The sequence below is a fragment of the Vicia villosa genome, unplaced genomic scaffold (genome assembly GCF_029867415.1).
Source record: "Vicia villosa cultivar HV-30 ecotype Madison, WI unplaced genomic scaffold, Vvil1.0 ctg.000470F_1_1, whole genome shotgun sequence".
Classification (NCBI taxonomy): domain Eukaryota; kingdom Viridiplantae; phylum Streptophyta; class Magnoliopsida; order Fabales; family Fabaceae; genus Vicia; species Vicia villosa.
This window is the reverse complement of record NW_026705227.1, coordinates 346,295-373,672: the sequence shown is the minus strand read 5'-3', so window position 1 is coordinate 373,672 and position 27,378 is coordinate 346,295. Positions and strand designations below refer to the sequence as shown.

At 33.2% G+C, this 27,378-nt stretch overlaps 2 protein-coding genes and 1 long non-coding RNA gene across 4 annotated transcripts; 1 reads left to right on the top strand and 2 right to left on the bottom strand.

Moving 5' to 3' along the window:
- Positions 1-6,917: 6,917 nt before the first annotated feature.
- On the bottom strand, positions 6,918-7,253 carry LOC131628647 (uncharacterized). The gene is made up of 2 exons (XR_009291860.1): positions 7,200-7,253; positions 6,918-7,062 (listed from the first exon to the last, which is right to left on the bottom strand). It is a non-coding gene; the product is annotated as an uncharacterized LOC131628647 (long non-coding RNA).
- Positions 7,254-10,647: 3,394 nt separating this feature from the next.
- LOC131628683 (tRNA (guanine(26)-N(2))-dimethyltransferase 1-like) lies at positions 10,648-15,433 on the top strand. 2 transcript variants are annotated; one of them, XM_058899510.1, is made up of 12 exons: positions 10,648-10,930; positions 11,731-12,160; positions 12,457-12,578; positions 12,870-13,009; positions 13,100-13,172; positions 13,310-13,398; positions 13,534-13,639; positions 13,886-14,098; positions 14,194-14,388; positions 14,500-14,577; positions 14,719-14,917; positions 15,303-15,433. In XM_058899510.1, exons 1-12 carry the CDS (start codon positions 10,676-10,678, stop codon positions 15,308-15,310), a joined length of 1,908 nt encoding a protein of 635 aa, XP_058755493.1. In that variant the 5' UTR covers positions 10,648-10,675; the 3' UTR covers positions 15,311-15,433. The 2 variants fall into 2 exon arrangements, with proteins under 2 accessions (XP_058755493.1, XP_058755492.1); XM_058899509.1 differs by lacking the exon at positions 15,303-15,433 and having other exon boundaries at positions 14,719-15,245.
- Positions 15,434-16,964: 1,531 nt separating this feature from the next.
- Positions 16,965-19,191, bottom strand: LOC131628645 (UDP-arabinopyranose mutase 1-like). Its single transcript, XM_058899474.1, has 4 exons — positions 18,695-19,191; positions 18,355-18,605; positions 18,072-18,240; positions 16,965-17,781 (listed from the first exon to the last, which is right to left on the bottom strand). The coding sequence occupies exons 1-4, from the start codon at positions 19,004-19,006 to the stop codon at positions 17,470-17,472; spliced, it is 1,044 nt and encodes a 347-aa protein (XP_058755457.1). The 5' UTR covers positions 19,007-19,191; the 3' UTR covers positions 16,965-17,469.
- Between the last annotated feature and the right edge of the window lie 8,187 nt (positions 19,192-27,378).

Below are 27,378 nucleotides of genomic sequence, written 5' to 3'. Positions count from 1 at the left end.
AAACTACATACAAATCCCAACACAAAGGAAAACAAAGAGGGGAAGAACCCAAATCTCTTATGGTGTCAATCACAATCGAAGAAGATTCGACCCCGGATCATCAAGATGCACGCCCAAGTGTTGTGATCAAGGCCCCTAAACTCTAAGAACCAGATCACACCCTAAAAAGTGATGGATCACCTAATAAATATGTTTTAAAACTATCTATACAAACTGAAATCGCAGACCGTGCTAAGCCCCAATTTCCGCGCTAAGCGCACTTCCACTTATTACACTTAAACTGCCTTATTTTGCGCAAAGCGCCAAATACTGCGCTAAGCGCGCAACGTTCTGACTGGGCACGCTAGCACCGCGCTAAGCGCGACCTGTAGCTTTATTTCCTTCGCAAAAATGCAACTTGAAGCCATCCTTAGTACTTTTATGACTAAAGCTTCAACCAATTGAATAATCATACAAAAAGAATGTAAAAATGAATTAATCGATATAATATTCACACGAAAACTCAAATACACACAAAATATATAAATATACACAAAAGTGGATGAAATTACTTGTTTATATACAAAATCAATCTAATAAGTGCCACAAATTAACACTAAAAATAACGACATTTTGGCACTTATCAGGGGATCAGGTTGTTGTATTGATGAAGAAGATCCAAATTGTCGACAGGTACGAGTTGAACCCACACCCTTCCCTTTGCAACTCCAATGCCTATCCACTAGGTTAGATGCTTTGCTTTGTATTATTAATACATTGAATAGTATTAATAGCATAGTTCTTTGTATTTACAATTCCAATATATACTCTTAAGAAAAATTCCAAGAAAATTTTAGTTTTTTTTTAAAATGTTTTTTTGTTTAATTTTATATTTTTTTCCTTTTTGTTTTTTAATAATATTTATTTAAATTTCAATTGTTTGTTTAATTTTATTAATATAATTAAAATAGTCTAAGGATGAATTAACAAATAGATAGTGTAATAATGAAAATTATATAGGGACATTAATTTTGTTCTATTTTAAATTAAGTGTGTGTGTGTGTGTATATATATATATATATATATATATATATATATATATATATATATATATATATATATATATAGAGAGAGAGAGAGAGAGAGAGAGAGAGAGAGAGAGAGAGAGAGAGAGAGAGATAGATGGATAGGTAGACAGACAGATAGAGAGATAGATAGAGAGATAGAGAGAGAGAGAGAACATATCATATGAGAATGACATTTTTATATGAGAATGTGAGAATGAATATGAACCATTAAATTTTAAAATAAATGGTGCAGATTATGTATTAATATTTTTTTCTCTCTGAACACTACCCTTCTTCCCTATGTTTGCCACAAGATGACAAACACAACCTTCACAGACTCTATACTTACTCATATCCGAACGAAGGACATGAGAACACAACAAACAAAGACACAAACAAAAGGAATTAGTCCTGACTTTTACAAATCCAGAACTAACAGCTCCTCGAGAGAGATATCAAGTACCCTGAGTTGTCCACATAACAAGAACACTTTTGATTCGCGCCCCTATACCCCCCCACATGTTGTCATGACTCTTTTGGTGGCTAAGATGTCATGCAACCATAGTCTGTAACCAACCTCCAACAATTTCTTAGTGTGCTTAAAAGCTTACTGAGACTTAGACTCTCTAACAATAACGGAAGGAATATCCCTTAAACAACATGCTGATCAAATCAACCTTTTACAATCACTAGTAGTTGTTGATACTAATGAAATCTTCAAAGCATCATAATAGTAATGCATTGTCTGAGCATACTACTCTAAACAAAATTAAAATCCTCTTATTCTAACCCATATATAGATCTGCCACTTCTGAGCGTGGTGTTTGAATATTAAGACTTATGGTCCCAAGTCTCTTCCACAGTCTATCATCAGTAATGATGTTACAACATCATTTGGGACATCAACAACTTTACCACAGACCCTATCAGCTTTGGTTCTGGAATCACCATCCAAGGGACTTATCTCAATAGAGGTCCAAACAAACTCCCCAATTACACAAAAGGGTCTCAAGAGATCTCATCTTCAGAGTAACCACACAACAGAATACCATAGAGAGAAATAAACTCTCCACAATTTTCTGAAATAGTGTTCAAAATTCAGATTTGCATACATACGTCAGAAAAACACTTAGCTCCCGTCAAAGTATTTAATATCAATCAGATAATACTACCTTCTCACACTAGGTAGGACAATTTATCTGACAACCTTCTTCTTCACACGCGTGGTACTTGATGACTTTCTCTACCTTTTCAAAAATGTCAAGACATTTATTCTCACATCCATCTTCTTCATACTATTGGCTCACGAGGATCCTTCACAATATTCCAGACTTGGTCAGAGACTGGACTTCAACTCCATCATGGTCAGACATTCCAACTTTGGAATCCAATGGTGAACAACAATACTCACCCTGTGATCTTCAAGACAAATTCCTTTACATAGGAAACACACACCTTGAGATGATGTCCTTCCATCAGATAAGACATCACTCTCAATTATATGGAGTCCACTAATTACTATGGTTCTGGAGATAACACCCATAACACTTCCATACGAAACCTCTTAAGGGAGAACACAGGAGCATCACACTTCAGCAGCTAACCTTTTGCGCAGAAACATCAGCAGGTGTCACCATACACCAAAGTGCTTTTTTACAAGCAAGTTTCAGACCACCTGTCTGACTTTGAGCTATACGGTGCTATCATTCTGCACCAAAAGAGGAGACTCCCTCTACAATAACCATGGTATTTACTGATCATCATACCATGAACAGACTGTCCAAACAAGTCTGATTCTCCCATTCTTCAACCTTAAACAATTCATCCCAAGATGCTTGGATGATACCAATAGACCACTGGTTGAATTTCACCATGACTGTAAGTTAATTTTCCAGAATATTAACTTAAATTAGGTTGATGTATCTCCATTGCATACAACCCCTTGTATGTCTCTCCTAATTTATTAGAACAAGAGTTACATGTTCTCATAGACTTGACAAGTGATATCAAGTTTGAGTAAACAACCTCCATCCCGTTTGAGAGAAACAACAGCCGTACATATTAAGAAAAATAAATTCTCAATACAAAGATATCAATACATTATAATTGACATCTCAAGAATCTCTAACTCCAGATTTGGGATTCTTCATCATCAACTGCTATGAACTCCTTGAGAATCAAACATTCTCCTCCTTAATATCAGCACAATATGTGGTTAATGCACACCCACACAAAGCTCTTCCAACAGAATATGTTCCATAGCCACAAACAAGATTCTATAAATCTAGTTCCTTTGATCAGAAGGATCTCCTAGATATTAGAGAGAATGTCCTTGACATATGAACTTGACCTTCATATTCAAAAACCAGGCTGGGATAACAAATTTCTCTTGGACACTGAAGCTCAACCTCTGCACTTCCTACTTACTTGAATTAGAAATAAACTGAACCAAGAATTAGACAATTTGGTTAACCATCATTTAATCAACCAATCTAAGACATGTTTTTTGGTCAAACATCTTAGATACACAAATTAGATGCCTCATCTTCCAAATTAGAAGTAGGTTCCAAACATATGTGATCATTACACATTTGTTCAACACTTAAGGCATCTGTTATGCAGTAGGAATCCACACACCTGCTGACATGATGTCCCTACATCTGGTAGGACATTAGTTCCCTTCTTATGGAACACAAAAACTAAGTCTGGTTCTGTAGCCGTCACTGCTTACAGAAAAACACAACAATGCTTGATCACCTTCAAGGTCCACAAAAATCCAAGCTCCAGTTACACTAACAACAACAAGACTTAGAATCACTTTCCTAATTAGGTCAAGTATTAGGAAGACCCTTTTAGAAACCAAAATAAATGGCTCTAAACATTCTTCAACAGTCTGCAAGACATGCTCCTTGAAAAATATATTAACCACATACTAAAGTTCCTTTTTGAGTGGACTTGAGAAATAAAGCTCAAGTATCGTTGGCAACTTTACACGCTTGGTTGAAAGCAGTCTTGCACATATCCTATCACCATAGGATAACCCTGCTGAGGAGACCAAACCCCAATGCCTTTCTAAGAAAATACCTTACTTGGGACAACCAGGGTTACATCAGATACCATGCAGCAGAATACACAGATACAACCTCCTCAACCACCTTCAAGCACAACATAAACCTTTGCACAAACACACCACACTCCAGGTGAAATAGGTCAACATAGGTTTGAAAATAAATCAAACCATACAACAACTTATCACCAAAGTTACACGCCTGAAAAATAACAGATAGGTACACTTCTCACCCTGTCCTGAATAGTCCACCTTCCACTTCAAGGGATCACTCAAACAACAATATGAACTTCTCTAAGTTCAAAAAAAACTTTACAGTAGGTACCACCTACCTTGCCCATAACCAAAAGTATCTTCCTTAGGATCTCACCCAGAAACAGAACAGGATGCCAGCTCTCATACCAATTGAAATTCTGGTACAGTCTGACTCAAATGTCGTATAAGGATGTCGTGACATCTGATATGATATTAATAAAACAGGCAAGGTATAACATATTAAAAAGATAAATAACACCAGAATTGTTTACCCAGTTCGGTCTAACTACCTACTCTGGGGGAATACCAAGCCAGGAATGAAGTCCATTATCAGCAACATTAATTTATAGATCCAACAGCCAACACACCCGTCGACGATGTAATCACTTAATCACTACTAACTCTCCAGGAGAGTGGCCATAAGACCCAGCCCTAATTATTACATCTTAATGAATTCAACTGACTTAAAACCTAAGTTAAATAGCTTCTATTTATAAATTATTCACAACTAGATTTGGGCCTTCAATCACAACTTCATTAGCTGTTACAATTCAGCAGAAACTTCCGCTACAATAAAGGTCTTCAATCGTTTGTTTCCTAAATAATCTCCTTATTTAGAAAGTCTTCATTCTCCTTGATTTCTGATTGAATCTTCTAGACCTTTAAATCTGCGCCACATAGGATTGCATAATATTCTCAAAATATTCTGCTTTTGTTAATTTTGATCTTAATATCATTAATCCAGCTTAGCAGGCGCGATGTCGAATGCTCCCTCATAGGACATCTTCTTCGACATGTTGTTCCAAATGTTGAATAACTTCAACACAACATGTCTCAACATTCAATAGGACTTCTTGTTGTACCTATTCTTCTTAGCAAGTATATACATCCTATTTTACACTATTTTTGCTTTTATTTGTTTTACAAATATTAATGCCAATCCTAAAAATAGAGAACTTACACATTAGCATGTCCAAATTTCAAAAATATTTGAGTATCTATTAGGACCTCATATATGAATGAATGAATATGTGTGAAAATTTGAACAAAGTACATTAGGTACCACTGAAGGTAGCAAACAACCCACTAAGCGAGCTTTGTGGCCTGCTAAGCGAGTTTTAAGGCACCAAGCTCACTTAGTGAGATTCGCTCGACTTAGTGAGCTTAGATGCATCTTCTATATACCTATTATCATGGTGCTAATGATAACCATTGTGAAATTGTTTACCCATATCTAAGCGAATTAACTGTTGCTTCTTGACAATATCGTCGTATCTTTCACAACAAAACTCTAGCACCCATTTTTCTCTTCTTCTTCTTCTTCTTCTTCTTCTTCTTCTTCTTCTTCTTCTTTTTAGTTATTTTCTTTCATATTCTACGAGATAGCCGTCAATCTTATTCTTCATACATAAAGGTATTTTTCTTCTTCCTTATTCTCTCATTTTCGTGTATGTTGTTGTTATGTTTCATATGATTTTCATATGATTTTTTTCTTGTTAGATAGTTGATGGTTTTCTATTATTGTATGTTGTTGTTGATAAATGTAGATAAATGTTTGTTGATATGATTTTCATATTATTTACTTCAGTTTCACATGTTTAGTTATTGCTTGTTGTTGTTGACAAACCATTTTTTCAGTTTCGTCTTCACCATCTTAACAAAGCGCATACTTTGGCTATGATACATATGGTTTGTGTTGCTATAGAAAAAAAAATACAAGAAGCATGAAGTTATTATGGAAACTTTATCCACCTTGTATTTGTTTTTCATAGCATCACAAACTAGACGAACTTCATAATTTGTTACAGTTCCACGATTATTTTCAATAAAAGGTGCATTCTTGAAACAATTTAATATATCTTGTGATGTTGTATGCTATTAGTGTTTTGTTACTAAAATGTATGTTTTTTATTTTATTGCATGTATTTGTTGTGTTTTTGTTGTATGTTTTTGTATGTTGTTGCTGTTGACAAATATTCTCAAAACAAGAACAAAATATTGCTAAGTCACAAGAAAAAGGCTTCTTGTAACTTAGCAATATTTTGTTCTTTAAATTCTTATACAGGTTGGCAGTAAATGAAGTTTAGTTTATTATGCTATGTAGATTATTTATTTCATTAACCTTTCACTAAAAATAAATTCATTTAAATTTAGATAGAAACTTATAATCTAAAAATTAAGTTGTATTTGAAAACCAACTTATATCAACCAGTGTTTTCTGAATTGCATGTGTCATCATTCATATCATGCTCTTTAGCAGTGGCGGAGCCAGAAAATTCTTTAAGCCTGGGCAAGTTTTAAACGGACACTTCTGTACCCGTCTGTCTGTTTTTTTATGGTGTTAACTCGTGAAAATGTTAACGGTGATTTTTTTCTTATGAAAATTTAATTTTAATATAAACTATTTATATGATAAAACATGATATATATATATATATATATATATATATATATATATATATATATATAAAATAAATTATCTTTATAATATGTGATAGGAAGGTATTAGCCTAATATATTTTTTTTTTATAATTTAAACACAAGGAAAATAATTAAATGCTGCAATTTTTACATCATGAAATGGCATGAGACTAACAAAGGCTGGAGTAACTTCACTAGGTTTAAAGAAGTATAATCTTCAAACTACAAAATCTCACTAGGAAATTTAAATAACTGGAGAACTTTTGACTGCTCCTGTAAAAAGATGTACATCACTATGTGATCGGTTAATGTGTACAAAACCTCTCCCCCAAAAACAATCATGCAATTATTTGAATAAATATTACCAAGATAATATTATCACCGACGGATCTGTGCCAGCATGATTTTACCTCTAATTTCCATTCATGAATCCTATTTTTCACCCTTACTATAGCTGTCCTTTAATGTGTAGATCTCAATAATCAAAGTTCATACTTTATAGAAATATACAATTTAAAATTGAAAATAAAAATAAATATGTTGTTACTAAATCTATTATATCATCCAAATCATTAAAAATATAAATTAAATAATCAAAAAGCGTGTCCCTCAATTTACTAAACAAATAAAAATTAATATTAACTATATCTTGTTGCTCCATACTAGTACAGTAATACTTAAGTAAAACATAAAAATAGTAATTAAAAAGTATCTCTCATTTCACTATAAAATAAATTGGAGTAAATTTTATTAATGAGGTGTTAATTTTAATTTTAATTTTGATGTTTATCTTTATCTCTCTCCACCACCGCTCCTATTCAACCAATAATCAACTAACCACATTCATTTCATTCCTAGAGGCTAGAGGTAACCTAGGTGTCACTTTTATCTTTTCCTTCTTTTCATCTCTCTCTCACAAACCAACCACCTCTTCATCTTCTTAAAGAAACCAAACCCATTGCCATCACCATTGCTATAACCATTCCAAGCAAAAACAGCAGCACTGATAACAACAACAGTAGCAAATGGTGAAGCGTGGACGGGCGGAGCCTGGGCAGCTGCCCTACCTGGCCGGGTGCTGGCTCCGCCCCTGCTCTTTAGCATTTAGAATATGATTCAATGATCTGATTCCTTCATTACATCGATATCTTCTCTTATAGTTTAATTTGAATAAAATCTAATTATTGGCTAGGTCTACCTCATTGTCGTCACTTATCATCGTGATTTTTATGGCGACAAGTCATCATAACAACCACGTTGATAAGTGACGATGATGAGGTAGACCTAGCCACTAAATTGATGTTATTCAAATTAAACTAGAATTGAAGGAGTTGATGCAATGAAGGAATCATACCATTGAACCACAATTTATGTGTTAAAGAGCAGGAAATGGATGATGAGAGACATGCAATTCAGAAAACAGTGGTTTGTTTAAGTTGGTTTTCAAGAATAGTTTAATTTTCAAATTATTTACTTCTTCATCAATTTGAATGGTTGTATTTCTTTAATTAGGTGTATGAAAAAATAAGCAATCTACATATAACAAACTATGGGTACTATCCACAACGATTATCTAATGTAACCATGATGAATTGTAATTTATGTTCCAAAATGTCGCTGCTGAGAATAGAACCTGGGACCTTTAGGTCTATCATAACGGTTGAGTTAACTAACTGTTGTGATATCGCACACGCTTTCCAGTATACTACAACGGTCCCATGACCGTCATTGTATGTAACACATTTACAACAACACTCTACATTACAACACCAATGTGTGATTATATATCTTTTTCAAATGTTGTTAAATGTCTTTTTCGTAGTAGTGTATATGCTAAAGTCTAGACTTAGATTTAGATTAAGTATCTGCATTAACTGTAACTTAATATTGTCGTGTTGGTTATTAGGATGGGAGACTGTCTATTAGGTAATACGACTGATCTCACGTCGTTGACTTAGACATGAGTTGTAATGAAAGAATAAAGCGGTAATATTAACAAATGATTACATTACATACTGTTGGTCAAAGATATAAGAATAGGTAGATTAAATCTAACCCCAAAAAGTTTTCTCAAGTGTTAAACACCAAAGTTTATTTTATTTTTTGTTATATTACATTTCAATATTCACAATAATAAACCATATGATAAACCATCCTTAAAGTAATATAGATTATTGAACACCTTTAAAACACAACCCAATCCCTATGAGGACGATAAAAGTACACTTATTTTTGTTCTACAGTAATGCCCGAGGGACTCATTTAAATGTGAAGTAGTTATCTGACTAAATTATTTTGTCCTTTACAAGCTATCATGCTTAAGGGACCATGTACTAGTATGTTTGTGGAGGATTCATTAAGGACAATGCAAGATACACCAAGGGTGGCCAGATATAAACCGTCGCCCTAGGGTAAGGCTACTAAGCTCCTATTTATTGATTTGTGCGCCCATTTATCATAATGCACGCCCATCGTCTAAAATACTCACCCACTTATGGAAACATGAGAAATGACATATCTTTATCTCTAATAACGATATGAGGGTGGTTAAAGAGGGAAGCCACATTCTCTAGAATCATAAGAGAATAACAGTTCCACTTTACACGTTTATGAGGGAGAGAGAATGTTGTATCTTCTTTCTTGGGTCTTAAGATCTAAGCCTAGGGGATTTCTATAAAGACCTCAACCTTTGAATTGAGGGGGACATTCAATTTACTCATATAACCCCAGTATACAAAGCTTCTCATCATCCCCGCATAAACTTGCTCTAACATCACAACAACTCTAAAACCCTTTGACAACCTTTACATACCTCAGGTGTTGTCATTTGTTGTAATTTTAGCAAGTACATAGTCTAAAGATATTGGGTAAATTTTTTTTAAAACCCATTAATATAAACTAACCCTAGTTGTGAAATATATTGCATCTTTTCCAAAGAGTAGCCTCACACTCACATTATGTCCTCTCTATTTTTCCTATGTTATGTGTTTTTATCTATGTATTCTATTTTCTTCTTTCAACACATACTTCCTCCGTTTTTTTTTGGCCTTCCTCAGTACTAAGTTTTATATATTTTAGTCATAAACTTTCATTCTCTCTTGTCTCCTTCACTTATGATTTTTACCGTTTGAACACTTTATCAATATTCTTAAAATTAATTTTTTTTAGGGGTGCCCTTGCCTTTACCTGTCTTTAAATAGACCCGCCATTACATGAAGTGATATCATTTTGTATATAGACTTTGGAGTAACTTTGCACATCTTAGTGTAAACTTAATCTTATCAAAACCAAAAGTAAGTAATTGATGTTTAATTCAATAATCATATATAATACCGTGAATAATAAATTTTAATCAATTTATCTCAATCGAAAAATGATAAATAAAAAGAATTTAAATAATACATTAAATTCTCTAAAATTCTAAATATTTATAATTTTTTATTACTCAAACTTCAATGACACTATAAATCTCTCGCAAATTTCGTCCCCAACATCATTTCAAAAACTTCAATCATCGTCACTTAATCGATGCACGATCTACTATATGCCACATCATATACATAAATAATCTCAGTAAATTTCATACTAGTTTAATATGCGATTTTATAGTCAAATCACACACATATTCAAATTCAAATCATATAACAAATGCGCCCATACATACATGACAAAAATAATCATATCCATGAATATAAAAATCAATTTAACTTAAATTTAAATTATAAAATTATAATCTAAAGTTCGATTGGTAGACAGTGTTATTGTTATTAAAGATAAAGGGTTGAAAATTTAGATTTTTATTTTTTGACCATTAGAAATCTAAAAATACCATAGTAGGGTTTTGAATTTACACACATTTAAAAACTATGTATAAAAACGGTTTCTTATGTGGTTGGTTACAGAATCTCGTACTCTCAAACTTCAACTGAAGCTAGTTCGTGCAGCAACTCGTATTGCATCAAACCCCTTTTCCGTGTTCAACTCTCCGTGTTGTTCCTGCGCCGGAGAACCAGAAGTCGAGAAGGAGAAGAAAGAGGAACAAACAATGGCTTTCAATCCTGAAGATTTCAAAATTATTAAGGAAGGAGAAGCTGAGATTCTTATGCATAAGAAGAATACAGTCTTTTTTAACAAAGCTCAGGTAGCGAAAATTTTTGCTTTTTTAATCACCGTTTATGAGGTTTTGCTTTGGAAATCGTGCTTTTGATGAAAAACCCTAGTTGGGTTTTTTGTGTTTTTTTTTTTAATTGAATGTTTGGTTCATGGTGAAAAAAGTGATGGGTTATGAACAAAATTGAAACTTGAGTAATGGGGTGGTGCTGATTTTGGAGGTTTTATGTATTTATTATGATGGGTTTTGTTGATGATTTGTGATTTGGGATTTGTCAGTTGGATTGTTAAGGAGTTTTCTGGTTAGGTTTTATCAGATACAGTCATTATTCACTTAGGATATGTTTGGAATCAATGTGAGTTTTATCAGATCATGCCAGCACCTTCAATTTTGTGATGCTTAGTGTATGTTTGGTTTGGCTTTTGGAAGAGCCAAAAGAAATTCGAGAGGTGTAGAATTGATCTTGGAAAGATTTTGAGGTGTTTGGTTCTTCTAAAGTAGAATTGGTTCTAGTTGAAGCTATAATTTGTAGCTTTTGAATTTAAACGTGACTTTTACTTTGAAATTTATTGTTGAACTCACTTCTACATAAATTTATCCAAACATAAATCACTTTACCTTCAACTTACTCTTAGATAGAATCAATTTTACATAATCAATTCATTCAAAATCAATTCTTTTTCCAAAAGCACTTCCAATGCATGCACTTATTTTTTGTCGCGTTTATATTTAATTCTTCTGTATATTATAAGTTTTTATATGTGAAAAAAAATTCCACTTTTGTGTTGTGTACATTGATCCTAGATTCATTCTGATTTTGTAATGATCAGGTTAATAATAGGGATTTGTCCATTGCTGTTTTGAGGACATTTATAACTAAAAGGAAGCAAGAGCATGAAGCAAACTTGTTGAAGAGAGCAAAAGGGGCAAAGAAAGCATCTGAAAATGATTCTTCTGAATCGGTTGTGGAGGAAGTAGATAACAAAGCTCCACCAGAGGATCATAAATCAAATGGCAAATCTGAATCAGTGGAAGAGGCTTCTCCTGAAGAATCATGCACTACAATGGAAGGTTCAGGCAAGATCGATGAAGAATGTGATGCTGATGAAGAGCAAATTGTTCGTTCGGAAGTAAAAGGACCAAAGGAGCTGAAGCCACCAAGGGTTCTTGAGGCCTTGTCTGCTTCTGGGTTAAGGGCTCTCAGATATGCTCGTGAAGTAGAAGGGATTGGTCAAGTTGTTGCTTTGGACAATGATCCAGGTGCTTTGCATTATCTACAAATTTGTTCCTTGGAATCTGTTTTTTGTAGTTTTTAATGAAAATCACTTTTTTGATTAAACTGCTTAAAGAGATTTTCATTTTCATTATGTTAAACAAACACAAAATAATAAAGTATTGAATGTCAAAGTCACTTTATTTCTTATAAACCGGCATCTCAGTGGTTGATATATGCTATTTGGATACTTATAATTGCTACTTTTGTTTGAGATAAGTGCTTCTTTGATTATTAAGCTTATGCATCTGCATGCTTATTCTTGAATTTTGCTTTCTTGCAGCATCTGTTGAAGCTTGCAAAAGGAACATTCAATTCAATGGCTCAGTTGCAATTTCAAAAGTGGAGTCTCATCTTGCTGATGCTCGTGTCTATATGCTAGCCAACCCTAAAGAATTTGATGTGGTAAGTCGATGCTTGCTACTAATATGCACTTTTATTCAACTTTTCATCAGTGTTGTCAATAGCAGATAGCAGAAAATAGCGGAATGTTTAGATTACACTATGAGCAGTGTCATAGCAGCCTCTACAGCAGCTCTTTGACAACATTTTGTACTAAATAGGGGATCATGAAACAATGTCAGTTTGTCCAAATACCGCGCCGCTATAGCTGCTATTTAACAAATTACAAAAATGCTTTTAATATAACAAAAACACATTTTCATGGTCTTTAATTTTACCTTTTATGTCTTCCAGGTTGATCTTGATCCATATGGTTCACCTTCTGTATTTCTCGATTCGGCAGTTCAAGCTGTTGCTGATGGAGGTATACTGATGTGTACTGCAACAGACATGGCCGTACTCTGTGGAGGAAACGGGGAGGTCTGCTATTCAAAGTAATGTTATTACTCTTATTCACTATGATTTTCCACTGCACAATTGTTTGTTTGGAGAATTGGCTTTCTAACAACTGATTTTTATACTAGATATGGATCGTACCCGACGAAAGGAAAATATTGCCATGAAATGGCCCTGAGAATCGTTCTTGCTTCCATTGAGGTATATATCTGAAGCTCTTTAAAATGAAATTGGATTTGTTACTTAATTTCAAATTTCATTAATAGAAATTTCGGATCTATCGAATATCTTTAAATTTTTAATATACTCATTTGTTCTTAATAATTGATATAATGCAGAGTCATGCTAATCGATACAAGCGGTATATTGTTCCTGTGCTATCTGTTCAAAAAGACTTCTATCTTCGTGTTTTTGTTCGCATATACACGTAAGTCCTCTTAGTTTTGCAGTCATGTCTTTTTGCAAATATTTTGCCAGTTACTTTTATCAAATGGTAGTTCCATAATATTTCATAATCATATAATTTTGTTTCTAACTGAAAGATGAAATTACATGGTTGCAGTTCTGCAAGTGCTATGAAAAACACTCCGCTAAAGCTTTCATATGTTTATCAATGCACCGGTTGCGATTCTTTCCACCTTCAACCTCTTGGAAGGGCCTCCACCAAGGTATCTATCATGTTCTAGTCTGTTAATAGGCACTATATTCGACTTATGACCTATTCAAAAGCTGTTTCAGCTTATTTCTAATGACTCTTCAAGATAAGCGCATATGCTTTAAGTGTTTAATTAAGTTGCTTGTCCGAACAGGGCTTCATGTTTAAGTGTTGCTTTATTTTGATTGACTATAATATTAGTCATTTCTGTAGTGACGACGTTATTTTCTTTTTAACTTTTTTTCTTCTGTTCTTTCAGAATGCTAGTGTCAGATATTTGCCCGGATTCGGTCCTGTTGTTCCTCAAGATTGCACTGACTGTGGGAAAAAGTTCATTATGGGTGGCCCTATATGGTCTGCTCCTATACATGACCAAGAATGGGTAACTTCTATTATAACAGACGTGAATCGCATGAAATCCAGCTATCCTGCTTACGAACACATATCCGCCATATTGAATACAATATCAGAGGTATGCATGTTTTTATACCTATCACATTTCTTCATATGTTACGATTAATTGGGAATCGAATCTTCTAATATTTTCAACGTATTTTGTCTTTGCAGGAATTGCCAGATGTTCCTCTATTTTTGAGTCTGCACAACCTTTGTGCAACCCTTAAATGCACATCTCCATCGGCAGTTATTTTCCGTTCTGCTGTCATTAATGCTGGGTATCGTATCTCTAGATCTCATGTTTGTGCAATAGGGCTTAAATCAGACGCACCTATGGATGTTATTTGGGACATTATGCGCTGCTGGGTAAGGGATTAAATGCTCGCTTTCACGTGTTTAAGGCTCGTTCATTTATGCTATTAGGTCACTTTCGCTATCGGTTCCTAAACAAATAATGCTCCGCTCCTTTCATTGTAGGTTAAAAATCATCCCGTGAAAGGTCAGCCGGCAGATCAACCTGGAAGTATCATACTCGCAAAGGAACCTGTTCTTCAGGTATGTTGAGTATAGAAACAACTTATGCATAACTTTCATGTGGAATAAGTGCTCTATTAAGTTCTTTAACCAAATGCTTCCTAAAATCAAATTACTCAGTGTAGTAAAGTTTTCTTATTTCTTCTGTGTTCTCTTTTTTAGGCCAATTTTGCTCGAGCTGTAGCGTCTCTAAGCAAGGCGCAAGCAAAGAAAGTTTCGAGGTTTCTTCCAAATCCCGAAAGACATTGGGGTCCAAAACTAAGGGCGGGACGAACAATCACTAGCAAACATGTCTCTCTCATAGGTGAAGCAGCCCTTAATGCTCTCAACAATGAAGAAGATAATGAAGAAGAACCTAAAAGTAAGAAGCCAAAGACTGAAGAAGATAATAATGCCACATCTTAGCTCATAAAAAAAAGGCTCTTGAAATCAAATTTTCATGAAATTCCACATTTTTTTGGTTACTAAAGAAAGCCTATTTGTTTTCACCAAAATTTTGCACATCAAAGTGAGCTGAGCTAAGTTATTTTTCTAGATTATGTGCCTTTTTGCTCAATGAAGAATTAAGTTAAATGTTGTGGCAAGAGATTTAGGCACTTAGCATCAAATTTGTTACTTAAATCTGTTTTTTTTTGTTGTTATTTGGAAATTGTATTGTGTTGAATAATAATTGTTTTTTGATTTAATTTTGATTTGGTGTTTTTTATAATGACACATTTTTATGGCCAACAACTTTGAGCATGCAGGTTCTTGAAGACTGTTCAAAATTTGACAATTTTTTTATTACTGTTTTGTAATGTTGTTTTAAATACGGGACCATAGGATTTACAATTTTTGAGGTGTTTCTGACTATAATATTTATGTTGCTTGTGTCATAGTTCTATAATCTTTTGAATTTAAGCCCTTATATCATGATATGATATAAACGTTTATTGAATAAGTGCTTAGATAACTTACTTTTAGTAATATTCATATTTGATTTCTATGCATATGTTTGGTTTTGGAGCCAAAAAAAATTGGTTTTAGTTAAAATCGAGTGGCATGTTAAGTGGTTTATTTTTAGATGATTTTATGCAAAATTGAATTGAACAAAAAATTTTAATGTAATTTTCTAATGTTAAAATTAGTTTAAATTCAAAAATTATAAATTTTAATTTTAACTAGAATCACTTTTAGTGTATCTTTGGTTCTACGGTGAGGAGGATTAATTTTGATTGAATTGGTTTTATAGAACTGATTTTGGTTAAATGCGAGTTTGATGTAAATTGATTTATATTTGAATACATTTAAGTAAAAATGAGTTGAACAATAAATTTTAGTGTAAAATTCACGTTCAATTCAAAAGTTGTAGCTTTAAATATAATCAATTCTAGAGGCAGATTTAATTTTACTTCAGAAGAACTAAACATTTCGAAATCATTTTAGAATCAATTCTTAACTTTTAAAATTGTTTTTTCTCTTCCAAAAACTAAACCAAACATACATTTATATATAAAATCAATTCTATTTTAAAAGAATCAAACACTTTAAGTTGTGTTTGGAAGCAAAGTCATCCATGGCCATGTCAAGTTCAAGACCTTCTCTTGACGATTTTCTAAAGCTACTATTGATGACTTTTCCAAATCGTACATTATTGCCGTGAATTTTAAAGATTTTCAAATATAGGCAAAATCATTCTAAAATCAATTCTAGGTAAAATCACTCTATACCTTTAGAATTGTATATAAGGGTAACATAAGTTACTTTTAGTAATATTTATTCTCAAAAGCTTGTAAATTTTTTTTTACTAGTTCATAACTTATTTCGATAAGCTATTAATGAGATATCACTAGTAGTACTTTTGTGTCCCCTAAAAGAATCAGTACTAGTGTCGGTGAGGGGGTAAAATAAGTCCACATATGTTTTTCCAAGAACACAAACAAGGGTACAAGAACTAGTAATTACCAATAATGCAGCAAACACATTCAGAGAGTTTTAGTACATGGCAGAAGCAGTTACAAAGTTGAAACTTGAAAGGATAAGAACAATAATAGTGTCCACCCAATTGATCCAAAATCACATCTAGCTAGATCTTTCTGATGCATGCAGCAGTACCATTATTGAAAAGAAATCAATGCCACAAGGTTCCAAATCTTCTAAGGACATAGACATTCATACTGCAGTTATTATAGGTCCATATAGATCTTTGCTCTGGTCCCACGCTAGTCAACATTATAATTGATCTCTGAATTAGTTTGTTCTAGGGTCAAATGTCAAAAACGATGTGATGTAGTTTGATTGGTGAATTAGTCGGTTTTAGGGTCAAATGTCGAGTTTTTAAAAAGAAACTTAAAAAAACGACGTAGTTTGATTGAATACATGTGTCAAAAATGGTTTAATCGTTACACTAGTGATTTATACTTAAAAGATTTAATAACAACTAAATAAACCATGCATTAACATTCTTCCAATAACACATGTTTTCACATAAGAACACATGGCTTCCAAAATGATATAAGATCCAACAAACAAAGATCACTAGAACTCATAAAACAAAAATCACAAGTAACAATGACCTAGATCATTGTACCTTATTGCTTCTTAACCTCAAACCACAAAGTCTTAAAATTTAGAATTACAGCTAACAATGCTGCAAATTCTAAGGGTACAATAATATCAAAAACAAAACACTTTAGAAAAAGCACACAGTATAAATAGTTCAAATTCAAGATCAACGGCCATGTTTGCACTTCACGAACTATCTCAAAAAGTTGAAATAGTGACAAAAATTTAGAGACAGAAAAAGACAAAATCCATCTCTAATCGTTAGAGACGTCCGATATTGCGACCAACTTATATTTTTCCGTCTCTGATTTTCGTCATTATTTCAACATTTTCTAGTAGTATAAGATTTTTTTATGCTTTGTGATTGGCCTAAGATGCTTTGGAAGGGTTAAGTTCATCCCAAGCTTCAATCCAAGTGACCATAGCATCTGCCAATTTGTCAAAATAAGGATCAATCTTTCCAAGTTTTTCTTTGACTTGCTTTGACATTTCAATGTAACACTTTTGAACAGTTGTGCATTCTTGTGGAAGAACAAGATTTTGGAAAAATGGAATGATATCTTCCTGCCAGAATATCCCTTTGTACTCTTTCCTTAGGTTCACAAATGGATTACTTGCTTTGCTATGATAGATGTAGGGGAGTCCAGTCTTGATCCCTAGCCCCAAATGATCACAAATCACCTGAACAAATCATACATAAAAAATGATTCTTAACAATGTAAGATTGTTTTTTACCACTCAAACTTGAATTTCTAACCTCTGTAGCACCGACACCTCGCAATGTCCACATGTCAAGTGTCTGTGTCGGTTATGCGTCCGTGCTTCATAATGTCTAACTATTATGAACCAGAGCATGGACACCGGAAACACGACAGGCCCTGACACGTCAGACACCGACTCTAACACGGACAGGGGTCGGTGCTACATAGATCATATCGTCCACATATCATCAAGAAAAGAAAGAAAAGAACCTTGCAGCACCAGCCAGCCCACATATCATCGTATCGTCCAATAGGCTGACCATCTCCCATGAGACCAAAATACATAGCTGGTCCAATCAAATCACGATCAAATGCCAAATTCATTCCACACATTGGAAACAATGTTCCTTTTGGTATAGTCAAAACAGTATCCACATACCTTATAACATCAACATAAATATTAAATTAAAAATATCTATACAATTCGATCTTGATTCAACGACCACTGATATGCTGACTGCGTGAACAGAGAGAGATAGTACATTATACATACCTAGTGTTCCTCTCAAGTGGCTTGACAAGCTGAGTAGGAGCATCATAATCAGGAATGTTGAGCCAAAGTCCATGAGAGATAGCTGTCGGAACACCCTCGCGAAGACTAAAAGGGTATCCGCGAACAAAATCCGCACCTTCTCTAAAAGGATCATAGAGGGTATTGAAAAACAAAGGTGTTGATGGACACAGAAGATTCTTAATATGCTGCTGAAGTGCATTGATTTTATTTCCAGATGGATCATTAGCAACCTAACACTCACAAAAACAAACAAAAAAACATATAAAAACAAACTCAAAAAAGAAGAAGAAAAAGAGAAAAACTATTGAAAAAAACATACAAAACAATCATCATCAATGGTGAAGATGTATTTCTTCTTGGAAACCATGTAACCGAAGCAACGGCATGCAGAGTCTTTGAACGAGATACAAGAAGCCCTAGGACCAAGAAGCTTGTTAATATCATTCCTGTTGTAAAGTTCATAATCAAAACCAGGTGGAACGTTGATGGTTTTTGTAGGATCACCATCTTGAACAATGATCAAATGATAAGGTTCAAAAAATGGTCTCCACATTTCTAAGAAATCTAGGTTTCTTATAGTAGGGATGACAATGTCAAGTTCATCTTTCAATGGAGGTGAAGTTGCAGCCATGGTTGTTGCAACAAAGAGAGAGTGAGAATTGTTGAGAGAAAGAGATGTGAGTGTGTTTTAAAGGAAAGATAAGGAGGGTGTGAAGGAATATAAGGGGTGTGTGAATAGTGATGTAACATGTGGAAGTGGCTGAGTTATCGGCATAAGTGTGGGATTAGTTTAAGGTTTCGGAATGTTTAAGGTAAGTTGTGACTTTTTCAAAGGTTGTGTGGTTTGCCGTGAGATTTGGTCATTTTTGTGGTTGGAAAAGAGACAATGATTTTTAGTTTTAGTTACACCAATTTTTCTAACATAAAATTGATTATTGATGTCCCTTGTAATATTACTAATTTTCAGTTATATTGCTGTCCCTTGTAAGACCACATGCAATGTTACTTGTAGATTCAAACTTTGAGTCTTTTCATGTAGAGGACCTTGGAAATTAAACGTATGGAATTAGCAAATGACGACCTATACCTTTAAGTAAAATGTCATGCTCATTATTCATAAATAAATTTGGTCAATGAATCACTGAATTTTCTCCATTCATAAATGAAATGAAAAGAAAATAAGAAATTAACGGTCCCAATAAAAAAGAGATCACAATGCACATTACTCTCTTGCTCTCTTTTTACTCTTTTTGACTCCCTTTTTTTGAACTTAAATTTTATGAGTGAAGTTGTACAAGGATTTGCAAAGTTCACACTTTTTTCTTCATCACCTCCGATCAACAATATCTAAGCTGTTAAAGTATTATTTTCAAATCTTCACATTCTCCGTTTAAGTTCATATGTGTTTCACTTTCTTCTTCAATGACTTCATGTATTAATGGCATCCAAGAAACATGCTCCTCTCATATGCACAACGGAGACCATGAATTGTTTTAACGAAGCATCCACATGCAACCTTGTTGACCCTTATTTGCTCCACTCTTTCAAACTCTTTCTAATGTGGTGTTTACACTTTCTTTACACGAAACAATGCAATCATGCCTAAAAAGAAGTATTGTGTTGATGCTTAATGTTAATGAAGCTTTCCTAAAATAAAGCATTGATTGAACCAAGCTGAACCCTTAACATGCATCCAACTTCTATTAAGATTTTCTCATCTAGTATGCAACATGTTTTAAGTATCCAATGACCAAACTCAACCTATAAAATATTGTTACAGTATTAGTTTAAAAACAATAATTTCTATTTACGTAGTAACTATAAAAACATGTTAAATATTTATTTGTTTGTTGTCGTGTTCCTTAAATAAGTGATTTGGTTGGACCATGCAACACTAAATTTTTTCTTATAGGGAGACAACTATGTTTGACTAACATAATGAACAAAGAAAGGGACGTTAGAACATACTAGCTCAAAATGTTATAAGTGTTTCTCATACTCAACAAACCGCTTTGAATAAATTATCTCATTTCACAAATTTATCACCGAACTTGTATACTCTCTTTAACAAGCAACATGCATTTCCCCAACATTTTTCACAATATGGAAAGTACATAAAAGATTAAATGAGAACGGAAAAAAACTCCATTGACATTCATTAAATCAAGTTCTCGATCAGTCACCATAATCTTAGAAAACAACTTCTCGAATATGAATATCTCATTCAACCTCTCCATTTCCCATGTGAAATTGACTTCCTTTTCACGTTCCAAATGTAATAACCCATATTTTCGTAAATACTCTATTCGTTGTCAATTGAGACCAATTGAGTTCCTATATGGTCTATTTCTTGTCATTTGGGACAAATAGAGTAATTAATAAACTCATATGAGCTTAATTCTAATTTAATTTAATTAACCTTTGTTAATTAGTAAAAAAAGGAACATTTTAATAACATTAATGAATGGTCAATTAACCTCTAGAAGAAATATCTCTTCATAAGATATTTTCTTATATCATTTCCATTCTAACCTTGCCTTTGTTAGTAAGAAAAGAAATTGGAAGAAAGAGGAGAAAGAAGAAGAGAAGTGAGAAAAAGGGGAAAAGGAAGAGGAAGAGCTTGGATTTGGAAATCAAAAGATTGGGTCATCTTCACTCTATCTTAAATCTGTCAACATCTTCATATACTAAGGTAGATTCAAGGTAGAGCTAGCATTTGGGGAAAGAAATTTCATGGGAATGAGGTTATGATTTATGTGTAGTTACTTAATCATAAAATTATTGTTAGTACATGATGATTTTGTTGTTGTTCATGCTTCTATGTGTTATCCGATGACTCTTATATGTTATTTTTGTAATGCTCCGAATTTAATTAATTATTTAATTAAATTGATCAAGGACTTATTTGTTGGGATTAGTTGAAGCCGGGATTTATCGGTATTATTCTAAAGGCAAGATTGGATTAATGTGTTGATTTGAGCAGTTAAGTTATGGTCGGACTAGTCGGAGAAATACAATCGCGAGTTGGTATTATTTAAGTTATGGATCGATTGTAGTTGTGGAATATTATTGGGAATAATATTCGTTTATGTTATGTGACTATTTACTTATTTATAGTGTGTTTTGTGATTTATTCGATATAATATGATGAAATTAGTAGTATTGGGCCTAAGTGGTAGAGATATGACACAATAGATGGATTATGGGTTAAGCCCATTAGTGAGATAGTAATAGTTAGAGTTTTAGAGATTTAGTCTCATAACTCATTTTTGGTGAAAGAAGAGAAAGAAGAGAAATAAGAGAAAGAAGAGGAGAAGAAAGGAAAGCTAGGGCATGAAGGGGAAGAACTCCATTGGAGAAGATGGAGCTTTTGCTAAGGTAAGAGTGGGGTTCTTACTCTCTAAGGGTTGACACGATGATGAGTATGGTAGAGATTAAGCTTCATAATTGTATATCCATGAATGTGTGAAGAATTGGAGTTCTAACGTGTTTATGAATGTTATGAATAATGTATGACTTTTGGTGTAATTGATGAAATTGGTGTGGGTATTTGAATAATTACATGATGCTGGTGTTGGACTTAAAAAATTATGACTTATAATGATTCTATGGTGTGTAAAAGATGGGTTTTTGGGGTTTGAAGGGAGGATCCCGTAGCAGAATAAAAATACAGCTTTTTACACTTCTTCAGTGATGTAACCGGTTACATGGTTGAGGTAACCGGCTACATGTGTAAAGAAACGGGGGAAAACGCAGTTTTTGGGCAATTTAGGATGATGTAACCGGTTACATGGTTTAGGTAACCGGTTACATCGAAGAAAAATTGGGTATTTTCACTACTGGAACTGATGTAACCGGTTACATGAATCATATAACCCGTTACATCACTGTGTTGGCGGATTTTTCCAAAACTTTGAAAATTTATATCTTTTGATCCGTAAGCCCGTTTGACGCACCGTTTGGACCGTTGGAAAGATAAAATGAATTCCTATCTTACAAAAATGGATTGAGATTCATTAGGAGGTTATTTAATATGACTTATACTTTTGTATGTGTTGGTATGCATAAATTGATAATAATGTTGTATGCTATATGAAATCATTTGTACGTCTTGATAGATATGAGTTGATAATGTTGCCTTGAAATGAATTAACAATGAATATGTTTTTATTAAGAAGTTGAATATGTCGCGTTATGATGTTACTTGAATTGTAGAATATGATGAATGTGTTGATGTTGTTGTTAATAAGACGAAGTATTGATGTTTGTTGTTAATATGATGAACTTGTTGATGTTGTTGTTAATAAGACAAGTTGTTGATCTTTGTTATTAACATGATGAATTAGTTGATGTTTTTATTAATATGACAAAATTGTTTTCGTTGTTGCTAGTATGTGTAATTTGTTGTTGTTGTAGATCCTATGGTCAATATTGATAAGTTGTATTATGATGTATTGTGAAGTGAATTAATGTTGTACGATGATACGACATAGCGACGTGATTGAGACGTGATGAATTACTATGATAGTAATGATATGGTTATTTCCATAGAACCTTGGCATTGAGTTGATGTGGTTTAAACGATGTTGTGACATGTTGTGACATATTGTTTATGTTGTATTTATGGATGTGCATCATTTGAGTCGCATCCATTGCATAGCCTGAAAATTATGGCAAACACGACGACCTGAAAATTATGGCAACCACGACGGCCTTAATGGCAAATAGCGACGATGTGCCCAATGGAAATTTTTGAGACGATGGGAGTTTTACTCCAAATGGTACCACATGCATTTGTATTAGTCGAGTCGCATTTGATTTGCATTTGAATTTGAATGGTGTTTGGATTATTGAGATGATGAGATGCTTGTTGTGACGTGATGACATTATAATTGAGAATTTGAATAAGTTGTCCTAATTGATTAATGACATTGTTGCCGTTTTGAACGTCGTATTTTATTGATACGCTGTTTTGTGATGAAAATTATTGTAAGATGTTATGTGATGAGAAGTGGTAAAATTATGTATGATCTAAATCTCCGATATTATTTATCATGCATTCTTTTATATTGTAAGATATCTCACCCCTTATGATGATATTTTCCCTACCATGGGAAATGGGCAGGTACCCAAGGATAGTTGTGGATGTTCGAAGTAACTTTATGAAGTCTTTATGTTTCTCTATGATAAGTCATGAGGGTCTGGTTCTGATACGTAGCACTCAGAGGAATAATTGTTATGATGTTATAACTGTTGTATTCTAAGTTGACATTTATTTTATTTGAAGAAAGTATTAACTAAAATTTCGTTAAGTACTTCGTTGATGAAAAGTTGTTTCAGTTGTATAAAAGACGTTTCTAAATCTATTTTAATTTATAAGTTGAAGTTAGATTCAATTGAATAGAGTTATGTTTCCGAATGCTATGTATCATCGTTAAATGAATTACAAGTTGTTTGTTGTTTTAAGTTGAAATGTGACATCCCATTGTATGTTGAAAGTTTTTAAAATACTCTGATTTTCGCTTATAATTTACCGGGTAGATTTGGGGTGTTACAATTTTGGTGTAATATGATGTTTTGTGATGTTGTGTTGTTCATTTACCTCATCCTGTCACGTTTTCCCATTGAATGGATTATGGCATCCTCGATAGCGAGGGCACAACTCCCTAAGCAAGCATAACAACAAGTGGAAGCATAAATTTTTCTTCTGGCCTTGCTAAGCAAAGGAATGGATTACTAAGCGAGCATGGTGTTTTTGAGAAAAAGTGACACTTCGAATTACTTTGCCCGAGCCTTGTTGGGAGCATGGTGTTTTTAAGGAAAAGTGACACTTTGAATTACTTTTCCTGAGCCTCGCTGGGAGCTCGTTAGGCAAGAGCTCAATTGGAGGCCTCGCCGGGTCTCACGAAGAGAGGAAGGGAAAATCCAGAGGCTTGATCTTTCTAACTCACCTCGCTTAGAAATTTCCCCGAGCTTACCAAGCGAGGGTTCTGATACTCGGAAAAGTGTTTTGTGTTCATGTTTCTACCATAAAACGGGAATCATAGTTCCGATTGACATGAGGCTGGATACAGTGGAATAATGTTAATTTCATGGTATAAAATGGTTGAATATGTTATAATAGGATTGAGTATAGTTTTGGTGGTTAGAGGTTGAAGGACAGGGGTCTAAAAGTGAGATTTTGAGATTTTTGGCATGTTAGGCTCGCTCAAAGATTGCATTACTCGCCTAGCGAAATCTGGTGTCATGAAAATTCAGCAACATTAAAATATCGTATCTTGAGTTTCACAACTCGAAATGAGACGCGATCGAATGCGTTGGAAAACTCATTGAGAAAGCTCTCCTATAGTGTAATAAGATAATACTTGGGAGCATTTTTTAAGCTTATGATTTTATTAAACCATGACTGAGTTTCAAATATTAATTGGACAAGGGTATGTGTAACACTCTTCTAAACCCTGCGAAAATATAACATAAATCAGTAAAATATCATGCATATTAATTCAAGGGTGTCACACATAATTCAAAAATCATAAACACTTGTCATGCTCAATAACACTTTAAATATAATTCATGTTTCCATAACTCAAACAAACGCACTTTCACAGCGGACTCATTCGATCAAACAAAACATATTAGTGTCTCATAATAATTTCGCGTTATTAAAAACTTAGGCATAATGGCCAAACATCAAATAATTTTATTAAAATAAAACAATAGAAAGGAATACAAGGTATCCTTCAAATCATGAATCAATAACTAAGCGATGTCGTATAAAACACCATTCCAACAAAAGGGTGAGAATCCACATCATTATAGAAATATATAATAATAAGTAATGCATAACAAACATTTATCAATTGAATTCATCACACTTCACATATTCGTGTATTCAACATATTTCAATACACCTCATATATCCACATATACTACATTGCTCATGGATTCAAAATACCAAAGATAATCAATCACAATTATCAGAGTGTAGCAGTTAATTCAATTATCACACATTGCACACCAAAACATAACATTCACATCGATACATGTGACTCAAATGCAACTCAATGCAATATGCATGTGGTACCAATCCTGAACATCAGGTTCACCTCGCTCAAATTTGAGCCACCAACATGAGTATAAGCTCCCCCAGAAGAATAAGATTCCCATGAACATATAGTTCCGTTCCAAATCCCCATTAGGACTATAACCACAAACCGGAATATAAGCTCCACATGAATGCATGTGTAAAACAACCAATATATACAATTAAGACCATCACCAAATCTTAATCATATAAGCATATATCACATAATTCATCACACATGAATTATCTCACCTATTTGCACAAACAAACATATATCATGTTATTATCACCAACAATGCATTAACATAACATTAACCATCTCAACATATCACAAATACACATAGCAACAAAGCCAAACAATATTATTCCCATTAATCATCAATTCTTAACATATATATACACACATACATGTCATTTTACACAACCACATAATGATTAAATAACCTATTGCCAACAAAACTTTTTTATTGAAAAGAATGCCGCCCTAGCTTTTTAAAGCTTCAAACGGTACTCAAAACAAATTCACGGTTTGAGAGTTATGAATTTGTAAAGTTTCAACGAGAATGTAAGCACCGACATCATAAACTGACAACTCTAAATATATAAGAATAACTCTTATGAATTTAATTGGCTAACGGTCTGACTCAAGTAATAATGAAATAACTATAAAAAGTCAAATACCTTCAATTTTAATTTTACTGTCTATCAGAATTGACTCTAAACAATTCGAAAACAACTCTGACAACCCTATTAACAACTCTAACATAATTAAAAATAACTTAAGTTTGCCAAATAATCTAAATATTCATCTCTAACTCAAAACACCTAAAAATATTATACTAATAATATTAAATTATTATTATTATTATTATTATTATTATTATTATTATAATGAAATATCATATATATTATTTAATTGAAACATGATGTACTAGTGAATTGAAACGTGATGTTTGACTCATAAGTATGGCTACAATATTTTAATATACCACATGGTTATATCGTATAAAATTGCTGTCTACCCAATTTGTTATATCGATAAAAAAACATTATTATAAATTAACAGTACTAATTTCCACGAATTAAAGCGCTACAGTAACAATTTATCTAAATTAACAGTATCAATTTTCTATGAGCTAGATGCCATCACTTTAACTTAAGCGCTACAATAACAATTTATCTAAATTAACAGTATCAATTTTCTATGAGCTAGATGCCATCACTTTAACTTACCAATTCATATACTTATGAATGAACAGTACCGAAACCATTACTTTACCAGACATATATTCACATTCAATAAGAGAATAATGAAATCAAACCAAGTAATCTAGCGCTGAAGACAAAAGAAAAAAATATGAACACTGAACTCATCAACATTATTATTTTTATTGAAGGTTAAAGACTCCTCTGCCCTAACTCTCGTACTAATCATAAACAATCATAATTACTCATTATTATTCAATAATTTTCATCAAAACTAATAATTTCAAAATCATGAAAATTTAGGGATTTTACCCTAAACATGTAAAAACTTAGAAATTAAAGAACAAAATCTCTAAATCGTGTAGCTAACTATTACATATATATCATATACTCCCATAATAAAATAAAAATCTACCCTTACCTTGGATTTGAGCTTCTAAGGTTGCACACTCTTCTCTCTTTCTCTTCTCTTCTCTTTTTCTCACTTTCTCTTCTCCTCTTTTTCCTCTTTTCTTACTATCTTTCTCTTTTTTCTTTTATTTTTAGTTAACTCTTTTCTAACTTTTATCTCACTAATGGGTTTAACAAACAACACCTCCCCTATTTCTCATGCTAACACAACATAGGTCCAATTATTTATTTTTCTCATTTTCACACTTACTAACCCAAAACATATATATCACAAATTAATTCAAATAATTCATATATTCACA

Excerpts from the sequence above, each read along its gene's own strand:
- LOC131628683 (XM_058899509.1), top strand. The coding sequence starts at position 10,676 with ATGTGGTTGGTTACAGAATCTCGTACTCTCAAACTTCAACTGAAGCTA. Across the intron at positions 13,010-13,099 it reads GGGGAGGTCTGCTATTCAAA|ATATGGATCGTACCCGACGA; the intron begins GTAATGTTATTA and ends TTTTTATACTAG. Across the intron at positions 14,578-14,718 it reads CAAAGGAACCTGTTCTTCAG|GCCAATTTTGCTCGAGCTGT; the intron begins GTATGTTGAGTA and ends TCTCTTTTTTAG.
- LOC131628645 (XM_058899474.1), bottom strand. The coding sequence starts at position 19,006 with ATGGCTGCAACTTCACCTCCATTGAAAGATGAACTTGACATTGTCATC. Across the intron at positions 18,241-18,354 it reads CCACTTGAGAGGAACACTAG|GTATGTGGATACTGTTTTGA; the intron begins GTATGTATAATG and ends TGATGTTATAAG. Across the intron at positions 17,782-18,071 it reads GGGCTGGCTGGTGCTGCAAG|GTGATTTGTGATCATTTGGG; the intron begins GTTCTTTTCTTT and ends TGATTTGTTCAG.